Source organism: Oncorhynchus mykiss, chromosome 3 (assembly GCF_013265735.2).
Source record: "Oncorhynchus mykiss isolate Arlee chromosome 3, USDA_OmykA_1.1, whole genome shotgun sequence".
Classification (NCBI taxonomy): Eukaryota; Metazoa; Chordata; class Actinopteri; order Salmoniformes; family Salmonidae; genus Oncorhynchus; species Oncorhynchus mykiss.
Genome location: NC_048567.1, coordinates 35153115 through 35175276, shown reverse-complemented (window position 1 = coordinate 35175276; position 22162 = coordinate 35153115). Strand labels below are relative to the sequence as shown.

General features: G+C 40.8%; 2 protein-coding genes across 4 annotated transcripts; one reads left to right on the top strand and one right to left on the bottom strand.

Annotated features, from left to right (window-relative positions):
- The first annotated feature begins 12 nt into the window (after positions 1–12).
- On the top strand, positions 13–5432 carry taf12 (TAF12 RNA polymerase II, TATA box binding protein (TBP)-associated factor). 3 transcript variants are annotated; one of them, XM_021581717.2, is made up of 6 exons: positions 13–169; positions 1810–2060; positions 2479–2556; positions 2694–2808; positions 3279–3367; positions 4614–5432. In XM_021581717.2, the coding sequence occupies exons 2-6, from the start codon at positions 1890–1892 to the stop codon at positions 4647–4649; spliced, it is 489 nt and encodes a 162-aa protein (XP_021437392.1). In that variant the 5' UTR covers positions 13–169; positions 1810–1889; the 3' UTR covers positions 4650–5432.
- Positions 5013–21731, bottom strand: rab42b (RAB42, member RAS oncogene family). The gene is made up of 2 exons (XM_021596601.2): positions 20966–21731; positions 5013–6291 (listed from the first exon to the last, which is right to left on the bottom strand). Exons 1-2 carry the CDS (start codon positions 21181–21183, stop codon positions 5850–5852), a joined length of 660 nt encoding a protein of 219 aa, XP_021452276.1. The 5' UTR covers positions 21184–21731; the 3' UTR covers positions 5013–5849.
- Between the last annotated feature and the right edge of the window lie 431 nt (positions 21732–22162).

Sequence of the window (22162 nt, the reverse complement as noted above, 5' to 3'; positions counted from 1 at the left end):
TCATCAGACACTGGGGGCAGGAGTACGTCAATTTGGGTGTACCGGAAATACAGTTATTCAAATAGGAAGATCTGAAAAAAATCTGACTTTCTAGCCATAGACGGGTTTGTGTGGTGTGGGCTTACATTTGCTAGTTCAAAACATGGAGAGATAGTGTTTGTTTTGTCAGGTAAGTATTTAAAACATATATATCTTGGGGAGATTACATGTATTTTTTCCAGCTAGTTTGCACAGCGTTATGATTATGGGAAGAGCTCAATCATTTACTCTTCGCGTCCTCTCCCCTTCTCAAAAACCCATTGGATGAGGAAGCCAGAGGTCCCGCCCTTCTGACCCTCTCCCCCAATGGGTTTTTGAAAAAGAAGCAAAGAAAGGAACGGGAGGAAATTGAGATCCTCCCCCCATGTTGTGTTAGCAGGTATCTAGCTGGCTAATAACTAGCTAGCAAGACGGCTAAGGTTAAGCTAGCTGCATTTATGGCTTGACATTAAAATGTAACGTTCGAGTGAAATATAAAGGTATTTATTTTATATATGCAGATACGTTTGCTCGGACCATTCCATAGAAAATGTGACCGCTGTGTCTTCAAGCTGAATCTTTGCTAAATCGGTAACGTTAATGTTACCTAGCTAAATCATGTTAGCCTGCTAACTAACGGATGTTAACTGAAATTAGCTGTGGTTGTGATGCATTTATTACTAGTTTTTCAACATGATTACGGCTTCCTCTAGTTAAATTCAACGCTTGTCTCACGATATCAAACAATCAACATGTGCTCAATCAATATTTATCCAGTTAACATGCGTCGGCAGGCTAGCTAGTCAACAAACATAGCCAGTTAGCTAGTCAACAAACATAGCTGTCACCTGAGTGTTGATATGCCCATACGCAATAATGTAAGACTGACAGACGGTGTAATGTTATTGGTTTGCCAGCCGCAATGTGTGATATTTGTTTTTTAACTACCCAGTAAATATCCATAGAAATATCATGCTAGGTTTTTAGTTAGCTAGTCTGACATTTTTAAATAGCTAACTACCTAAATGTCATGATATGGCTAGGGCCGTCTAAGATTTGTAGAATATTTTCCCAAATTATTATTTTCTCGTTTTTGTTTTTCCAGGTTTCTCTTTTTCCAAGCCTTTTCAGGTTTTCATGCTCAAATTACACTTAATATTGTAGTCCACAACAACGCCAGGATACCACTTTTGAGATCTGGGGAAAAATAGAAGAAATGTGGGTTTTGGGGTGTAGTTACCCTTTAATGCAAGTGTGCACCAGCAATAGTTCCTTGTTTGGTTGGTTATGTTTCTGTAGCGTTCATGTGATTGCATTGATGCAAGTAATCATGATATCATTATGTGAGGAAGGCATAGGCTATTTTGTAGTTAACATTTTAATTTAGAAGGTTTTTGAGAGTCTTTCTATTTCTACCAGAAGAGATTACACAAAGTGTAGACATACGCGAGCACCACACACAGACGGAGCATTCCTGTGCCGTTTCCAAAAATTGCAGGCAAATATGAATAACTGATGCATTTTGTTCATGTCTTATGATTAACTTGGGCAAATTATTTCATTTTCTAATGTTTCATACATTTAGTACATTCCTACTAAGTTCAGTAAAATTGTTTTTATTGTTGAATTTTGTTTTAATGTCTGGATTCCGTCCTGGTTCTCTGCAACGCAGATTTTACAAGGCCCTAGTCATATCCCATGTACCAGTCTACCCTCACCCTGGCATTCTGTGTGTTGTTGATTGAGGGCGCAAGGGGCTTTTTGTCTCACACTTTTCCCTTCTTATTCCAGTTTCACGGACCTGGTCCTTACGACGACAGTGCAGACCCAGAGAGAGGCACCACCATCTGACATCCTAGGTCTGGAAGATTATGACCCAGTACCAACCACAGTCCAACCGTTCCAACTTCTTCACTGTGAAAGCCGAGGCCTCCTCAACACCACCTCTCTCCACCAGCATGGCCAATAGCAGCGCCGCCGCTCCAGGGAAGGTGATGGGCACACCTGGCCCTGCCGGCAGAATCAGCCCAGAAGGAAGTCAGGTGAGTCCTCATATCCATCTCCTCATCACCAACCTGGGGCATGTTGGAAAAATTTTGTGACTGAAAATGTATATTTTTTATTGGACATGAAGTCCCTCCCTGTTTCAGTTCGGATTCTTCCATTTGGTAGCTAATAAACACGACCATGGTATACTTCAGCTGGGTGATGTTTTTCAATAGAATTGTTCAAAGAATTCACTAAAACTGTAAGGTACAGTTACTACTTGGCTTTGCACATATTGACGCCAATCCTTCAGTTTCACATGCTGATTGGTTCTGTAAAAACATGCCTTCTATGTTCATCTCCCTAGCCAGATGCCAAGTTTCAGGGTGTACAATGAGCATATGTAGCCACTCTGCTTGACCGCTTCTAGTGCACCATTGACTATGACTAACAACCTGTTTGCCCTCCACTCAGGTGTTGAGTAAAAAGAAGCTGCAGGACCTAGTAAGAGAGATTGACCCCAATGAGCAGCTCGATGAGGATGTGGAGGAGGTATGTTTACTACAGTAGCTCAGAAGTGTCTTTCACTGAAGATGGCGTCCCAAAACCACAATGCAAAGACTAGTGCATGCAATGTTTTGAAGCCTCACCACTTGTGACCTGAGGTCCCCCACCTGTCTTCCTCTCAGATGCTGCTGCAGATTGCAGATGACTTTATTGACAGTGTGGTGACGGCTGCCTGTCAGCTGGCCCGCCATCGCAAGTCCAACACCTTAGAAGTGAAGGACGTCCAGCTACACCTGGGTGAGTAAAAGTACAGGCTGATACTGGCTGATGGTTGGAGCAGCAGCCGCTGCAGTCAGGGCTCTACGCGGAACTTTTTTACAAGGAGCACGTGTGCGCCTCAGTTGAGAAATGTTGGCGCACACAAAGAAATGTAGGATCACAGTATTAGAGGTAATAATGCTAGAATCCTTCATTTTTCTAGGCGTACTGGTGCTTCTAAATAACAATTGCAGGTCGCACAGCAAAATATTTTGGTGTATATGCGAGTAAAATGGTCTCACTGTAGAGCCCTGGCAACTTAAGCAGTGTTTGTCTCCATTACTGGAATGATTAATTTACTATGGCAAAAATGAGCCATGGGTGTAGCAATTTTGAGTTTTAAAGAAAATGCCTATAAAAGGTGGATGAAGTTAATGGAACATATCCTGTTGAGTGTATTTTCTTTTTGATTTTTATTTTCACTCCCTGTGTTGTCTGCCACTCAACAGAGCGCCAATGGAACATGTGGATTCCTGGCTATGGTTCAGATGAGATTCGGCCTTATAAGAAGGCTTGTACCACAGAGGCCCACAAACAGGTTTGTTTGTCACACTTTCATCTTGATCACACCCAGGGTTGAAATTTATACTAATGAATTGTGCTAAACGTTCAATATTTTAAATGTACAGTGCTGTGAAATTATTTTTCCCCTTTCTGAATTTCTCTATTTTTGATACTGAATGTATCTTCAACCAACACCTAATATTAGATAAAGGGAATGACTACAACCAAATCTCATCGAAAAAGTTTACTCAAGTTTGCCAAAAAGCACCTGGAAGCACCTGAATGATCATCAAGACTCTTAGAAGAATGTTCTATGGACAGATGAGTCAAAAGTATAACTTTTTGGACGACACGGGTCTCATGCCTGGTGAAAACCAAACACTGCATTCCACAGTTAGATCCGTATACCAATGGTCAAGCATGGTGGTGGATGATAGTGTGATAGTTTTAGGATGCTTTGCTGCCTCAGGACCTGGACCACTTGCCTTAATAGAAGGAACCATGAATTCTGCTCTGTATCAGATAATTCTACAGGAGAATGTCAGGCCATCCGTCTGTGAGCTGAAGCTGAAGCGCAGCTGGGTCAAGCAGCAAGATAATGACCCAAAACCCACATGTTGCTGAGTTAAAGCAGTTCTGCATGGAAGAGTGGGCCAGACATCTTTACAAATGAAGCATTTGTGTTTAATGAGTCCGCCAGATCAGACCAGGAATGTTCTCTTGATAAGTGCGTGAATTTGACAATTTTCCTGTCCTGTTAAGCATTCAAAATGTAATGAGTACTTTAGGGTGTCAGGGAAAATGTATTGAGTAAAAAGTAAATTATTTTCTTTAGGAATGTAGTGAAGTAAAAGTTGTTACATTTAAATAGTAAATTACAGATAACCCCAAAAACTACTTAAGTAGTACTTTTACTTAAGTACTTTACACCACTGGAAGTAAGTATGTAATTGTTGTTATTGGTTCACTCAGGTTCCCTTTGTCTAATATTAGGTTTTGGTTGAAGATATAACACTCAGTATCAAAAATATGCGAAAGTAGAGAAAATTAGAAAGGGGACAAATACTTTTTCACAGCACTGAATATGTATTAAATAAATATTATTTTTGGTGTATTGTTTGTTTAGAAAGTATTGAAAATAATTTCAATAATTTAATATGTGGTTGTCTTACTACCTTAGTTGAATGCACTGACTGTAAGGTGCTCTGGATAAGAATGTCTACGAAAAAATGACCTAAGTGCAATAGTGATTGAGCATGTTTTTCATTTGTCTCATCCAGAGAATGGCATTGATCCGCAAAACAACCAAAAAGTAGCAAGACCTGGAACCAGCCTCGCACAAACACTCTGTGCTTTTTGTCTTTTCTCTGTGTATTTCTAATAATGGGGGACATTGTTTCACCCACGTCTTCATCTCCCCCAGGTTTTGTGTGTGATTTGTCAGCTCCACTATCACACAAGTATTTTGATATCTTGTCCTTTTTAATGCTTTTCACCACAAACTGGCCAAAATCACACACTCTCTCATTCAGTGTAAATGTACACTCAGGTATGGAGTGTTGTTTTTGGACAGTGTTTTGTTTTTGGAATTATCTGTTCAACTTTACATTTTTGTTCAGGGGGTAACCACCAAACACACACACCTTCAATATGGTGGTGGTTACCATACTCTTTCCCACTTTTCTTATTTTATTTTGTCTGGCATGCGTTTGCTGTTGTGCGTTTAGTTTTTGTCACATAATCCCCCTTCATCTAACATCAGAAATGTACACCTTTTGCAGTTAGTTAGTTTTCAGGGTACTTTCATGGCACTATGTTTTTGTGTGCTGTAGGGATCTGATGTCATCTTCATAGTTCATTAGAAAATTACCCAGGACATTGTTTTTCATAAGATGTCAACAATTAACTGATTATTATTCAAAAATAATAAGTATGTGAAGTATTGCTTGTATCGCCAGACTGCCGTGAGATGGGGTTGGGTAATGGTCCTTATTTGGAGATGTGTAGGGAAGCAGTAACATTTTGTTTTACTTCATATGGCCGTGTTTTAGTTAAACCTGTTCCTTTTAATCCATAAATAAAACAAGATTCATATTTCACTTGGCATTTGATTTGTGTGTTTATTTCAGTGTTAAGTCATGTTCTTTCTCATTTGTTGGAACCTTGAGTATTTCGGAGTTCACTTTCTACATAAATGGATTACATCAGTATATCACTATTCAGGGTAAAGAGATTTGACTAGATTTCCTTAACTGTAATACCACTGTGATAATGTTTCTTGATTCTGGATGACAAACTAACGACCTGCTTCAGAAAAGTCCCTGTACACGCACTTGCAAGTCTTTTACATGTGTTATGTCTATTTCCATGTTCTGAAATATTGTCACAATAGGTAATGCCCATCTTGTAAAATTTATTCTTATCCGGTCAAGATTATTTTATGATCTTTTATCCAATATGGCAGTCAGTTTTTCAAGAGAGGCATTGTGACATGGCATACATGACAATACAGCAACTCAGGAACAGCACCTTCTGTTGTTGGATATATTGATCTTGGGATTTTGTAGCTGTGCTAAGGTTGCACGTGGAGCCAAGCACTTCACCCCGTCCCAGCCCTCTTGTAGCTGCACCTCCCCACTCAGCAAGCCCTGGTACACCCGGCGGGTCAGCAGCTCGAAAGCCTCCGTCACACACTGACCAGTCTTAGCCGATGCCTCGATGTAGGGCATCCCCAGCTGGCCTGCCAGTTTCTCAGCCTCGTTATGGCCCACCACCCGCTCTCCCTGGGCCACCCGGTCATTCTTGTGGCCCACAAGTACAAACAGCACCGTGTGGGGCTGCACATGTTCACACACCTCTGCGTGCCACTCCTGCACATGCTCAAAGGAGGCACGGTTAGTCAGGTCAAACACCAGCAGGCCCCCCACTGAGTTACGGAAGTAGGACCGAGTCACTGACCTGAGAGAAAAGAAAAACATATCAAAAAGTGAAAGGAATTGTGTAAATTGTAAAAAAAAAAATGGAATCAATTTATGGATGTGAATCAATGATCAGCATATAAATAGTTGTGATAATTACTATGAACTCATACACATTGGTAAATGTTAACCTAAATTAGGCTAATGTTGACTATGTATGGAGGAACTCTTATCTATTGCATCTGCAAAAGAGGATGTGGTATTCATTGAAGGGAGGTTTCACCAGAATAGGTATCCTCTTTGAACAACCCCTAGTTGTGTTTCAGTAGATGTTGTCAGACGCATTGTGTCTGGATATCTTACAATTGAAGACAATACTAAAGTGCCTATAAGAACATCCAATAAGTCAAAGGTATATGAAATACAAATGGTGTAGAGAGAAATAGTCCTATGATTCCTATAATAACTACAACCTAAAACTTCTTTACTGGGAATATTGAAGACTCTTTCTCACAATTCCTAACATTTAATCCTAGTAAAAATTCCCTGTCGTAGGTCAGTTAGGATCACGACTTTATTTTAAGAATGTGTAAGAATAGTAGAGAGAATTATTTATTTAAGCTTTTATTTCTTTCATCACATTCCCAGTGGGTCAGAAGTTTACATGCACTCAATTAGTATTTGGTAGCATTGCCTTTAAATTGTTTAACTTCGGTCAAATGTTTTGGGTAGCCTTCCACAAGCTTCCCACAATAAGTTGGGTGAATTTTGGCCCAATCCTCTTGACAGAGCTGGTGTAACTGAGTCAGGTTTGTGGGCCTCCTTGCTCGCACAAGCTTTTTCAGTACTGCCCACAAATTTTCTATGGGATTGAGGCCAAGACTTTGTGATGGCCACTCCAATACATTGACTTTCTTGTCCTTAATCCATTTTGCCACAACTTTGGAAGTATGCTTGGGGTCATTGTCCATTTGGAAGACCCATTTGCGACCAAGCTTTAACTTCCTGATTGATGTCTTGAGATGTTGCTTCAATATATCCACATAATTTTCCATCCTCATAATGCCATCTATTTTGTGAAGTGCACCAGTCCCTCCTGCAGCAAAGCATTTGGAAATTGCTCCCAAGGATGAACCAGACTTGTCGAAGTCAAAAATATAAATTCTGAGGTTTCGGCTGATTTCTTTTGAATTTCCCATGATGTCAAGTAAAGAGGCACTGTGTTTGAAGGTAGGCCTTGAAATACATCCACAGGTACACCTCCAATTGATTCAAATTATGTCAATTAGAAGCTTCTAAAGCCATGACATAATTTTCTGGAAATTTCCTAAGCTGTTTAAAGGCACAGTCAACTTAGTGTATGTAAACGTCTGACCCACTGGAATGGTGATACAGTGAATTATAAGTGAAATAATCTGTCTGTAAACAATTGTTGGAAAAATTACTTATGTCATGCACAAAGTAGATGTCCTAACCGACTTGCCAAAACTATAGTTTGTTAACAAGAAATATGTGGAATGGTTGAAAAATGAGTTTTAATGAATCCAACCTAAGTGTATGTAAACTTCCGACATCAACTGTACAGTGCCTTGCGAAAGTATTCGGGCCCCTTGAACTTTGCGACCTTTTGCCACATTTCAGGCTTCAAACATAAAGATATAAAACTGTATTTTTTTTGTGAAGAATCAACAACAAGTGGGACACAATCATGAAGTGGAACGACATTTATTGGATATTTCAAACTTTTTTAACAAATCAAAAACTAAAAAATTGGGCGTGCAAAATTATTCAGCCCCCTTAAGTTAATACTTTGTAGCGCCACCTTTTGCTGCGATTACAGCTGTAAGTCGCTTGGGGTATGTCTCTATCAGTTTTGCACATCGAGAGACTGACATTTTTTCCCATTCCTCCTTGCAAAACAGCTCGAGCTCAGTGAGGTTGGATGGAGAGCATTTGTGAACAGCAGTTTTCAGTTCTTTCCACAGATTCTCGATTGGATTCAGGTCTGGACTTTGACTTGGCCATTCTAACACCTGGATATGTTTATTTTTGAACCATTCCATTGTAGATTTTGCTTTATGTTTTGGATCATTGTCTTGTTGGAAGACAAATCTCCGTCCCAGTCTCAGGTCTTTTGCAGACTCCATCAGGTTTTCTTCCAGAATGGTCCAGTATTTGGCTCCATCCATCTTCCCATCAATTTTAACCATCTTCCCTGTCCCTGCTGAAGAAAAGCAGGCCCAAACCATGATGCTGCCACCACCATGTTTGACAGTGGGGATGGTGTGTTCAGCTGTGTTGCTTTTACGCCAAACATAACGTTTTGCATTGTTGCCAAAAAGTTCCATTTTGGTTTCATCTGACCAGAGCACCTTCTTCCACATGTTTGGTGTGTCTCCCAGGTGGCTTGTGGCAAACTTTAAACGACACTTTTTATGGATATCTTAAAGAAATGGCTTTCTTCTTGCCACTCTTCAATAAAGGCCAGATTTGTGCAATATACGACTGATTGTTGTCCTATGGACAGTCTCCCACCTCAGCTGTAGATCTCTGCAGTTCATCCAGAGTGATCATGAGCCTCTTGGCTCATGCATCTCTGATCAGTCTTCTCCTTGTATGAGCTGAAAGTTTAGAGGGACGGCCAGGTCTTGGTAGATTTGCAGTGGTCTGATACTCCTTCCATTTCAATATTACCGCTTGCACAGTGCTCCTTGGGATGTTTAAAGCTTGGGAAATCGTTTTGTATCCAAATCAAACTAAACTTCTTCACAACAGTATCTCGGACCTGCCTGGTGTGTTCCTTGTTCTTCATGATGCTCTCTGCGCTTTTAACGGACCTCTGAGACTATCACAGTGCAGGTGCATTTATACGGAGACTTGATTACACACAGGTGGATTGTATTTATCATCATTAGTCATTTAGGTCAACATTGGATCATTCAGAGATCCTCACTGAACTTCTGGAGAGAGTTTGCTGCACTGAAAGTAAAGGGGCTGAATAATTTTGCACGGCCAATTTTTCAGTTTTTGATTTGTTAAAAAAGTTTGAAATATCCAATAAATGTCGTTCCACTTCATGATTGTGTCCCACTTGTTGTTGATTCTTCACAAAAAAATACAGTTTTATATCTTTATGTTTGAAGCCTGAAATGTGGCAAAAGGTCGCAAAGTTCAAGGGGGCCGAATACTTTCGCAAGGCACTGTATATATATCTAAAAATCGGCCAATTAATCGTTATCGGATATTTTTTGGTCCTCCAATAAATCGGTATCACCTATGAAAAATCATAATCGGTCGACCTCTAGAAGAGACCTCTGATTGCATGTTTTGTGTAATACCAATGAATGTCCGAACTGTGACAAATAGTGATGCAGTCAATATCTCCTCAACTTTGAGCCAGGAGAGATTGACATAATATATATTTTCTTTTTAACTTTTATTTAACTAGGCAAGTCAGTTAAAAACAAATTCTTATTTACATTAACGACCTACACCGGCCAACCCTGGAAGACGCTGCGCCAATTGTGCGCCGCCCTATGGGACTCCCAATCACGGCCAGTTGTGAAACGGCCTGGATTCAAACCAGGGTGTCTGTAGTGACAACTCTAGCACCGAGATGTAGTGCCTTAGACCGTTGCGCAACTCAGGAACCCAAATTTACCCTATTTATACAAAAGTATGTGGACACCCCTTCAAATCTGTGGATTCGGCTAGGTGTATAAAATCAAGCACACAGCCATGCAATCTCCATTGACAAACATTGGCTGTAGAAAGGCCTTACTGAAGAGCTCAATGACGTTCAACGTGACACCGTCATAGGATGCCACCTTTCCAACAAGTCAGTTAGTAAAACTTCTGCCCCGGTCAACTGTAAGTGCTGTTATTATGACATGGAAACGTCTAGGAGCAACAACGGCTCGGCCGTGAAGTGGTAGGCCACACAAGCTCACAGAATGGGACCCCCAAGTGCTGAAGTGCGTAGCGCATAAAAAACTGCTGTCCTCGGGATGCAACACTCACTACTGAGTTCCAAACTACCTCTGGAAGCAACATCAGCACAATAACTTTCGTCGGGAGCTTCATGGGTTTCCATGGCCGAGCAGCCGCACACAAGCCTAAGATCACCATGAGCAATGCCAAGCGTCAGCTGGAGTGGTGTAAAGCTTGCCGCTATTGGACTCTGGAACAGTGGAAATGCGTTCTCTGGAGAGATGAATCATGCTTCACCATCTGGCTGTCCGACTGACATTTCTGGGTTTGGCAGATGCCAGGAGAAAGCTACCTGCCCCAATGCATAGTGCCAACTGTAAAGTTTGGTGGATAAGGAATAATGGTCTGGGCTGTTTTTCATGGTTCGGGCTAGGCTTCTTAGTTACAGGGAAGGGAAATCTTAACACTACAGCATACAATGACATTCTAGACAATTCTCTGCTTCCAACTTTGTGGCAACAGTTTGGGGAAGGCCCTTTCTTGTTTCAGCACAACAATGCACAAAGCAAAGTCCATACAGAAATGTTTTTTCGAGATTGGTGTGGAAGAACTTGACAGAAGAACTTGACAGAGCCCTGACCTCAACTCCATCGAACACCTTTGGGATGAATTGGAACGCCGACTGCGAGTCATGCCATGTGAGCCATTTAGCAGACTCAAATTGCGTGCTGCTCTGATTTGGACCAACTGCAACTTGCCTATGTCTTTCTTTATTGTACCTGACCACACAATTGGACAGTAAGACCAGGTGCAACAAAACTATAGCCTGAGTCTGGTTGACTGAGATATCAAGAAAGAAGAGCAATGATTTATGGACAGACCTCATCCCATTTTAGTAACCATTGAGTTTATATGTTTTGACCACAATAACTTGCTATCTAGGGTGACAGCCAGCGGTTTAGTCTCTTCAACTTGCTCAATAGCCGCATTAGTCAACAATAGATCAAGATGAGGTTTAGGGTTTTCTCCCAAAAATTATGCTTTTAGTTTTTGAGATATTTAACACCAGCCTATTGCTAGTTACCCATTCTGAAATGGACTGCAGCTCTATGTTAAGGGTGTCAGTTATTTAATTTACTGTTGCTGCCGATGTGTATAGTGTTGAGTCTAAACTACCTCCATACTCACAATAATTTTTTAAAACCAGTACCAGTTACCTTCAAATGAGTCCTGTTACACTCGAGGGGGTCGTAGTACAAAACGTAAACACAGTAAACAATAATGGTCCAAGCCGGCTGCCCTGCAGTACACCACACTCAACCAAATTTGCATTAGAGAGGCTTCCATGAATGTTTTCTGGTTGAATAGGGCAATGGCCCGTAGTGTCATTGGGCAAAAGCGAGGAGGGAGGAGCGCCCTTCTCAAAACAGTAATCTGCACTGCTCGGTCATGTTGTCAACAAGACAGCTAGGTGCATCGTCCAGAAACATACAACATCTCTTTTCTGTAAAATAAAGATTTTAATTTTCAAACTAGTTTTCATTAGGAAGGCAGATAAAGCATTTTGCTAACACTTTACTTGAAACCCGGCTCCATAACACGGTCATAACCATATCACATGTCAAAATAGCTGACATTACTTGTCATAACATGGTCGTATATTAAGTTATTTTATGGCTGGTTATAAAACCTACATAAGAGTGTCAAAACCCACATTTATTCAAATGTTTTTTCCTTGCGTTTGAAGGTTTGTTTCTTAAATCCTTTGTTATTGTAATGAATTCTTTACAGTCATGTTTTTGTCCCATCATATTTTAAATAACTTGTAGAAAGTACACTTTCACACATCATAAAGCATTATGACCATCCTGTGTCACTTCAATTGGACTAAGAAAATACACTTTATGACACTGTCAAGAAGCATTATGACCATCATAATCATATAAGCCAGACAGCCCTATCACGTACATGCCCTTATGTTAGTCATCAGTCAAAAAGAGGGTGTCTTGTCCTGCTCTTGAAATCTGCTCCTGCATTCATCCCAGTCATCAGAAAACAAGCATTGGGGTAGGTACATGTCTGACATCAATTGTGCACAATTACAATGATAATTTAATATGGTCAATTTCAGAAAATGTTATTTAACATAGCCTACTTGTTTATGGTGTAATAGAAGGTTTTGCTGTGTGTGGTAGGTTTTGTGGGTTTTGACACTCTCACTCAAAACCAGCCATAAAATAACGCAATATACTGTATGTCACAACAGATCTAAATACATGGGTCATGACAGTGTTATGACCGGTAATAACAAGTTATGTGAGCTGTTATGACATATTATGTCATGGTTACGACTGTGTCATAACATGTTATGATGCTGAGTGTCAAGTGTTACCAGCATCTTTATAAAAAGCAATCGCTTTTGCTTGTGAAAACAGAGAATCCTACTTAATCACTCAACGTGCTTGAGTACTTCACTTTTGTTTTGAGCCGACTTCACCATTTACTAGAGCGGGGCACCTGGCTCACACACGGGAGGCAGCACAGTTCCAAAACGACAATCACTTTTCACCCTGTTCAAACTCCTCCTATCAGGGTAATCCGGGCCAGATAAATGAACCCCCTCATTGAATAGGGCTCTGTTGTTTCATCACACCCAACGTCTTCAAAGGATTACAGCCGTTTGAGACCGAAAAGCCCTATATGGACTATGCATGCCCTGCCGAAGTGCCAGCATGCCCTGCTGAAGGACCCTATCATGCTGAATAGGTGGTGAGTATACTGGAAGCTAGACTATAGACTGCTGGTTATGTATATTTTGATAATCATTATCACTATCATCGCTAGCATTATCACTATAATCGCTAGCCAAATATCTGAAGTGAAATAAAAAGGTGAATGCAGTAATCAGGTTTTATATTTGTATTTATTATGGAACCCCATTAGGTGCTGCCAAGGCAAAATCCATGTGTACGTGTGTGTATAGTGTGTATGTTATCATGTGTGTATTGTATGCGTGTCTGTGCTTATGTTTGTGTTGCTTCACAGTCCCTGCTGTTCCATAAGGTGTAGTTTTACCTGTTTAAAAAAATCTGATTCTACTCCTTGCATCAGTTTTACATTTTTTAAACTTAACCTTTTATTTTACTAGGCAAGTCAGTTAAGAACAAATTCTTATTTAGAATGACGCCCTGCACCGGCCAAACCCGGGTGATGCTGGGCCAATTGTGCGTCGCCCTATGGGACTCCCAATCAAGTCCAGGCTGTGATACAGTCAGTTACCTGAAGTGGAATAGAGTTCCATGTAGTCATGGTTCTATGTAGTGCTGTGCGCCTCCCATAGTCTGCTCTGGGCTTGGGCACTGTGAAGAGACCTCTGGTGGCATGTCTTGTGGGGTATGCATGGGTGTCTGAGCTGTGTGCTAGTATTTTAAACAGACAGCTCGGTACATTCAGCTTGTCAACACCTCTTACAAAAACAAGTAATGATGAAGTCAATCGCTCTTCCACTTTGAGCCATGAGAGATTGATATGCATGTCATTAATGTTAGCTCTCCGTGTACTTTAAGGGCCAGCCGTGCTGCCCTGTTCTGAGCCAACTGCAATTTTCCCAAGTCCCTCTTTGTGGCACCTGACCACACTACTGAACAGTAGTCTAGGTGCGACAAAACCAGGGCCTGTAGGACCTGCCTTGTTGATAGTGTTGTTAAGAAGGCATAGCAGTGCTTTATTATGGACAGACTTCTCCCCATTTTAGCTACTGTTGTATCAATCTGTTTTGACCATGACAGATTACAATCCAGGGTTACTCAAAGCTGTTTAGTCACCTCAATTTACTCAATTTCCACATTATTCATTAGGAGGTGTAGTTGAGGTTTAGGGTTTAGTGAATGATTTGTCCCAAATACAATACTTTTAGTTTAGGAAATATTTAGGATAACCTATTCCTTGATACCCATTCCGAAACTAACTGCCGCTCTTTGTAAACTGTTGCAGTCATTTCAGTCGCTGTAGTAGTTGGCGTGTATAGTGTTGAGTCATCCCCATACATAGACACACTGGCCTTAGTCAAAGCCAGTGACATGTCGTTAGTAAAGATTGAAAAAAGTAAGGGGCCTAAACAGCTGCCCAGGGGAATTCCTGATTCTACCTGGATTATGTTTGAAAGGCTTCCATTAAAGAACACCCTCTGTGTTCTGTTAGACAAGTAATTCTTTATCCACATTATAGCATGGGGTGTAAAGCCATAACACATACATTTTTCCAGCAGTAGACTATGATCGATAATGTCAAAAGTTGCACTGAAGTCTAACAAGACAGCCCCCACAATCATTTTATCATCAATTTATCTCAGCCAATCATCAGTCATTTGTGTAAGTGCTGTGCATGTTGAGTGTCCTTCCCTATATGCGTGCTGAAAGTCTGTTGTCAATTTGTTTACTGTGAAATAGCATTGTATCTGGTCGAACACAAGGGTTGGTAACTGGCTGATTGGTCGGCTATTTGAGCCAGTAAAGGGGACTTTACTATTCTCGGGTAGCGGAATGACTTTAGCTTCCCGCCAGGCCTGAGGGCACACACTTTCTAGTAGGCTTAAATTTAAGATGTGGCAAATAGGAGTGGCAACATCGTCCACTATTATGCTCAGTCATTTTCCATCCAGATTGTCAGACCCCAGTGGCTTGTTATTGTTGATAGACAACAATAATTTGTTTCACCTCTTCCACACTGACTTTACGGAATTCAAAAGTACAATTCTTCTCTTTCATAATTTGGTCAGATATACTTGGATGTGTAGTGTCAGCGTTTGTTGCTGACATGTCATCCCTAAGTTTGCTTATCTTGCCAATGAAAAAGTCATTAAAGTAGTCAATGAATAATGTTTAAGTTGGCTTTTTTTGTATTTTTTCCCAAAAATGTAATTTAAGATGCTCCAAAGCTTTTTTACTATCATTCTTTTATATAATTTATCTTTGTTTCATAGTATAGTTTCATTTGGTTTTTATTTAGCTTAGTCACATGATTTATTAATTTGCAGTATGTTTGCCAATCAGTTGGGCTGCCAGATATATTTGCCATACCTTTTGCCTCATCCCTCTCAACCATACAATTTCTTAATTCCCCATCAATCCACAGGGATTTAACTGTTTGTACAGTCATTTCCTTAATGGGTGCATGCTTATTAGTAACCGGGATAAGCAATTTCATAAATGTGTCAAGTGTGGCCTCTGGTTGCTCTTCAATACAAACCACAGACCAGCAAATATCCTTTACATCATCAACATATGAATCATTACAAAAACTTCTTGCATGACTTCTTATACACTATATTAGGCCCAGACTTTGGAACTTTTGGTTTTCCTAGATATGGCTATTATATTATGATCACTACATCCTATGGATTTGGATACTGATTTAATTTCTGCAGCATTAGTAAAGATGTGATAAATACATGTTGATGATTTCATCCCTGTGCTGTTTGTAACTACCCTGGTAGGTTACTTCAACAGGCACTGGTTACAGTTTGACGTTTTTTCTTCAGTGGGCAGCTGTTGAGAGCCAGTCAATATTTAAATCTTAAATATTTAAACCCAGAAAATATACTTTTCTGTTGATATCACATACATTATCAAGCATTTCACACATATTAGTGTTAGCACTTGGTGGTCTATAGCAGCTTCTCACCTAAAGTGAGGCAGATGAACCTGTGAGCCATATTACTTCAACAGTATTTAACATGAGATCCTCTCTCAGTTTTACAGGAATGTGGTGCTTTATATAGACCGCAACACCTCCCCCGTTGGCATTTCTGTCTGTTCGGTAAATGTTATAACCATGTATTGCTACCACTGTATCATCAAAGGCATTATCGAAGTGAGTTTCAGAGATGCAATATGAACGTAATTTGTTTACAAGCAAGTTATTGACTTCATGGACCTTGTTTCTCAGGCTGCAAGTTAATATGGGCTATTTTAGCACTTTTCTGGGTTGCGTGATGGTTTTAATGCTTTACTGGGAAGCTTATCAGAAGTAGACTTGCTCATGTTACTTATATTGGAGCTGATTAGTGCAGGGTGAGTTGCACAAAGTGGTCTTCCTACTAGGGCACACCGCCTCTGTGTTAACAGTGTAACTCTGGTTCATAGGCTCATGATTACTGCATACAATAGCTGTAGGATCAACAGAGTTATTCAGGGCAATTAGGGTGACATACATGGGACATACATTAAGATACTTACATTGTGTCTGCCAACGCCCCTCGGATAATGTACATCTGATGCAGCATTATGACGACTCATTGTCACAATGATAGGGATTAACTGAGCTGGTCTTGGGTCATTGATAAGTCATTGTTTCAACTTAGCCTTGAAATGCACGGACAGAGTCCAGGAGCCAAGATGATTCTGGAAACATGATGGACTCCATCATTCCTGTAGAATATTTTCTGTTTCCAGAAGGTGTCAAAGTTATCTATAAGTGACTCCAGCAGAGCTACAATAATATTTTAGCCAGATGTATAATGCCAGTAGCCTGCTGAATCTCCCACACCCAACGATGGTACTGGACCTGAAATGGACCTGAAATGATTGGCCGTTTTTTAGCCGTTAAGGCTAAAATAAGTTCCTTAAAATCCATGTTCAGATGTTCTGAGCTAGCCCTCCTGATGTAGTTTGACCCCACATGGACTACGACAGTGTCAGCTCCCGGCATCTGTCGTAAAACAGCCGATAGAAGCTTTGTGATGTCCCTGTACTCGTGCTCCTGGGTAGCACTGTCGTAGCATTTTTTGTATTTTACTCGCATAAAAAGCTTGGATGGAAACTTTGGAAACATTGGATTGGAAAGTATTCAGAAAATATTCAGACCCCTTGACTTCTCCCCAATTTTCTTACGTTACAGCCTTATTCTAAAACTGATTAAATTGTTTTTCTTCATCAATCTACACACAATACCCCATAATGACAAGGCAAAAACAGGTTTTTAGAAATGTTTGCAAATGTAAAAATATCACATTTACATAAGTACTCAGACACTTTACTTTACCCTTTACTTTACTTTACTTTGTTGAAGCACCTTTTTCATCGATTACAGCCTCAAGTCCTGTTGAGTACAAGCTTGGCACACCTGTATTTGGGGAGTTTCTCCCATTCTTCTCTGCAGATCCTCTCAAGTTAGGTCAGGTTGGATGGGGAGCATCGCTGCCCAGCTATTTTCAGGTCTCCAGAGATGTTAGATCGGGTTCAAGTCTGGCTTGGCTACCCAAGGACATTCAGAGACTTGTCCCGAAGCCACTCTTGCGTTGTCTTGGCTGTGTCGTTGTCCTGTTGGAAGGTGAACCTTCAACCCAGTCTGAGGTCCTGATCACTCTGGAGCAGGTTTTCATCTCCCTGTATTTTGCTCTGTTCATCTTTCCCTCCATCCTGACTAGTCTCCCAGTCCCTGCCGCTGAGTGGCTTCCGTCTGGCCACTCTACCATGAAGGCCTGATTGATGGAGTGCTGCAGAGATGGTTGTCCTTCTGGAAGGTTCTCCCATCTCCACAGAGGAACTCTGGAGCTCTGTCAGAGTGACCATCCTGACCAAGGCCCTTCTCCCCCGATTTACTCAGTTTGGCCTGTGGTCAAATGATCAATGGAAACAGGATGCCCCTGAGCTCAATTTTGAGTCTCATAGCAAGGGTCTGAATACTTATTCAAATAAGATAATTAAAAAAACATGTTTTCGCTTTGTCATTATGGGTTATTGTGTGCAGATTGATGAAGAGAAACATGTATTTAGTCAATTTTAGAATAAGGCTGTAATGTAACAAAATGTGGAAAAAGTCAAGGGGTCTGAATACTTTCCGAATGCACTGTAGTACCTGTTTGTTACCTATTACCTATCCTAACATCCATTGGTGACTATGGGTGTATGTGTTCACAGAAACATGTATGGAGCCAGCTCATGGATACTTGCAATATGATGTGATGAAGTCCAGAATGACAGACAGGCTTGATACTGATGTCTCTGAATGGAGAGAGACCTGACACAGCATGAACATTTTACTAGACAACTTTTACTTGTCTTTTTTTATTATTGAATTGAATGGTATCAGTCAATATGGGGAGGGAGAAACCCAGTGTACCAGGACCAGGATCAGGTAACGTCTGGTGTATACGGGGCACCACGCAGGAAGGTATATTACCCCTCTGACAAGTTTGCCAAGGTAGCCCAATTATCACCAGACAAAATGCCAACATGCACAGTATCTGATGAAAGGTGCACAATGTTATATCAGCAGAACACTGATGCTATGTTTTTATGTAAAGAGTTGTTTATTCTACATGGACCTCTTACTACATTTGAAAGTTATCAAAACACTTAGTTTAGAATATCTACATAAATTCAGCAATTGCATTCTTCTCATATTGCTCTGTAGGCTACTGACCTATTCAAAGTTTCCTCCGGCACCTCAACATACATCTGCCTGTAGTTATTGAACTCAACTATGAGTGGGGGGAAACAGCTGCGGGCAAGGTTCTGATAGATGGGTGTGTCTTGGTGGTTGCAAGGACACACCCAATTAACACCCACATCAACCACACCCCCAAGCCAACTCACATTTGGCTTCTGTCATGGCCGCCAACATTTCTTGAGGAGCAAGCCAAAAAAAACGAGGCAAAATCTACCACCATATGATATGTAACATGGGCCAGGTTTTTTACAGAGGGACAGGTTTTTAATTATTCAAATGTCATGCCTTAAGGGGTCTACCGTTGTACCCCCCCACAGAGAGGATTAAGCAGATTGTTTCTCTCACTCTCACTCTTGCAAATGTAAATAAATTAACTCTTCAGCTCCCCTTTTGTCACTGAATAATATCAACAGTGTTGGGGAAGCTTCTCTGAAAATATAGTTTAGCAAGCTACCAATTACTCCACATTGAAAGAAATTAAGCTTCACTAAAGCTTCACTAAATATAATTGATTTAACTATAGTTACTTTGAAAAAGTAATTCACTACATCCAAACTACTTTTTCATGAATTATCACATCCCTTGAGTCCCAGTCCCAAAATGATGTTTTTCCAGCTGATGAAACTCATACTGTAAAAGTAGATCAGTGTTATTTCCTGATAGTTGCTGGTTGAAAATGCAATCTACACAGGACCTTCTAATCATCAGGTTTGCATGAGCGGGGGTTTTGGCTTTCAATGGTGACATCACCATGCAGTAAATTGGTTAATAGCCAATAACAGCTAGTTTTCAGTTTTTTGCTATAAAGCTATTTTTGCCCATTTTAATGGAAGTCTATTCCAGTAAGATACTTATTTGTTACGCAGAAAGTATTTGATATTGATATAAAAAAGTCTGCATTGGGATTTTAACAGAATGTGTAACTTGGCCTATTAAACACAAAAACTGTTTCAAGTGACAATTAGGCAGGTCTGATGACAAAAAAGAAAGACAATTCTTACCTACTTCATCCATATTTATTTTTGCCAAAAAGTATTGTGTGGTTAGCTACACCTCTAAAATGACAACAACAAAAAAGTTAACTATTGAAAACGATACCAAGATTTTAATGTAGTTCAACTACCACCAAGCTACAGCAAAATGTAGTTAAATTACTAGTTGAACTATATGTAGTTTACTACTCCCCAACACTGAATATCAACTCATGAGGTAGAGAGGGAGACAGATGATAAACCAGACTATAAGGAACACTTGCACTATGGTCAAATGTGCAAGTATGTGACAGTTAAAAGAAACTCCTAACCATTGATTCACAGGGAATATTTTGTTTGGCTGTGGTGAGTCACAGTGTTCATTACATTCTGTAAGGAGGGCAGGTCTGATGCACCATACTCCCATATAGGTTATATTGTATTTGTTTGATTTTCTTTAGGTAAAGACTGGTGAATACTCCTATTGTTGAAAATACCCAAATCAAAGAGCAGGTAGTTTATCAGGGTATTGCATTTGCATGAACATTGCAGCGGTGTGAAGATAAGGGAAATAGAGAGGGGAAGTTGCAGCTCTCTGAAGGGAAAATGGTGCATTCTGCTCCATATCAAGGCAAGCCCTGTATTTCCTGTTGTCAATATGGTTAGTGCTTACTATTAAGAATTGTCCTTTTATGGGAACAATCCTATCCCCCTGAGCCTCTGTAAAATACCCAGTTTGTGCAGATCATGGCATTAAAATCCAATCCAATTGTATTGGTCACATACATGTGATTAGCAGGTGTAGAGTAATGCTTGTGCTTCTAGCTCCCACAGTGCAGTAATATCTAACAAATTACACAACATATACCCAATACACGCAAATCAAAGTAGGAATTAATTTAGACTATATACATATACCGACGAGCGATGTCAGAGCGGAACGGACTAAGATGCAGTAGAATAGTATAGAATACAGTATATACATATGAGATGAGTAATGCCAGATATATAAACATTATTAATGTGACTAGTGTTTCCTTCCTTAAAGTGGGCTAGTGATGGCTGTTTAACAGTCTGATGGCCTTGAGATAGAAGCTGTTTTTCAGTCTCTCAGTCCCAGCTTTAATGCACCTGTACTGACCTCATCTTCTGGATGATAGCGGTGTGAACAGGCAGTGGCTTGGGTGTATGTAATCATGTATTTACATGATTTATGCCATGGAGTAGAAAGCAGGTCCCTCAAGTCAGAAAAGTAACTGGGTGGTGGATTAGTAAATGAATAGCTAACATTACAGAATGGAGTGATGTTGTAGGCTGAATGAATGTGTTGTTGTGGTAATACATCACATTACTGTTCTTTACCTGAACCTCTCCTGGCCTGCTGTGTCCCAGAACTGCAGTTTGACCCTAACGCCAGGCTCCACCTCCAGGAAGTGCACGTAGAAGTCGACCCCTACTGTCTGGTTGATGCAGTCCAGAAACATCTCCTCTGTGTAACGCTTCAGCAGGGACGACTTGCCCACTGTCGAGTCCCCCAACATGATGATCCTGAACTGGTACTGCCACAGAGTCAGGTCCATAGCAGCTGCTGAGGACTGTAGAGGGGGATAGGGCAGATGGAGGGAGATATGGAGAGAGGGATTCCCCTCAGGAAGCCAGAGGCAGATAGGGTTTTGAAAAGCTGGAGCTAGTTCCTCGACGCTCCCTCAGAGGAGAAATAGTGCGAGGCACTTCTCACGGCTCCCACATAAAACAGTCTCTGTCCGTAGTGTCAGCAGCCAGGAAACACCCTCACATTGTTGATCCCCTGCTGTCGAAAGTGTGTTTGGTTCAGTGTGTGTGCTTGTTCCTCAAATCCTCAGTGAAAGCACCTGTGGAAGAATGTCCATCCCATCGAGTTCTTAAGTTGTTATGCTGCCGTTCTCCTTCATGTAGATCCTGACTGATATTGCACAAGCATGTGCATGTGTGTATGAGTGTTTGGTAGGGGTGGGGACTTCCAAAGTTTGCCTGTGCAAACTTGATACTTGACAAAGGGAGAGGTGCAAGAGTGTGAGAGGGAGGGCTCTCAAATGGAAAGGGAGGGTGTGCAGATGGAAAGAGAGAAAAGGGGAGTTGCGGCTCTCTGAAGGGAACGGGTACATATTCTCCCCTGAATCATGCATTTCCTGTTGTCACTATTTGACACTATGTTTCACTAAATAAGAATATGACATGGGTTGCAAGCACTCCTTTTATATCAAGTTATCAAGAAACTTACATTGAATTGTAGCCTCCCCCATAACCCACTATATGGGTACAGTTGAGCCTCTGAAAAAGGGAAGTGGACAACAATACAACCTAAACTCTCCGAGGACTCACACGGAGGGGCTACTCGGGATTTTAATAACTCAGGATATGTAAACTGAGCTTTATTTCATAGGTTGTCAAATCAATCTCTCTCAAGTCAAGACAGGAACTTGCACGTTCAGCTGTAAGGATTGTCATTGGAAACAAGAGGGACTGGTGCACACTGAAAAGGGTGGTCTATTCAGGGTCACAGAATATCACTAGTCTTAT

Bases quoted from the DNA above. Each gene is read 5' to 3' on its own strand.
- taf12 (XM_021581717.2), top strand. From the start codon at position 1,890: ATGACCCAGTACCAACCACAGTCCAACCGTTCCAACTTCTTCACTGTG. The intron at 2,809-3,278 runs GTGAGTAAAAGT...GCCACTCAACAG, and splicing joins GGACGTCCAGCTACACCTGG to AGCGCCAATGGAACATGTGG. The intron at 3,368-4,613 runs GTTTGTTTGTCA...TGTCTCATCCAG, and splicing joins CCACAGAGGCCCACAAACAG to AGAATGGCATTGATCCGCAA.
- rab42b (XM_021596601.2), bottom strand. From the start codon at position 21,183: ATGGACCTGACTCTGTGGCAGTACCAGTTCAGGATCATCATGTTGGGG. The intron at 6,292-20,965 runs GTAAAGAACAGT...CTTTTCTCTCAG, and splicing joins GCAGGCCAGGAGAGGTTCAG to GTCAGTGACTCGGTCCTACT.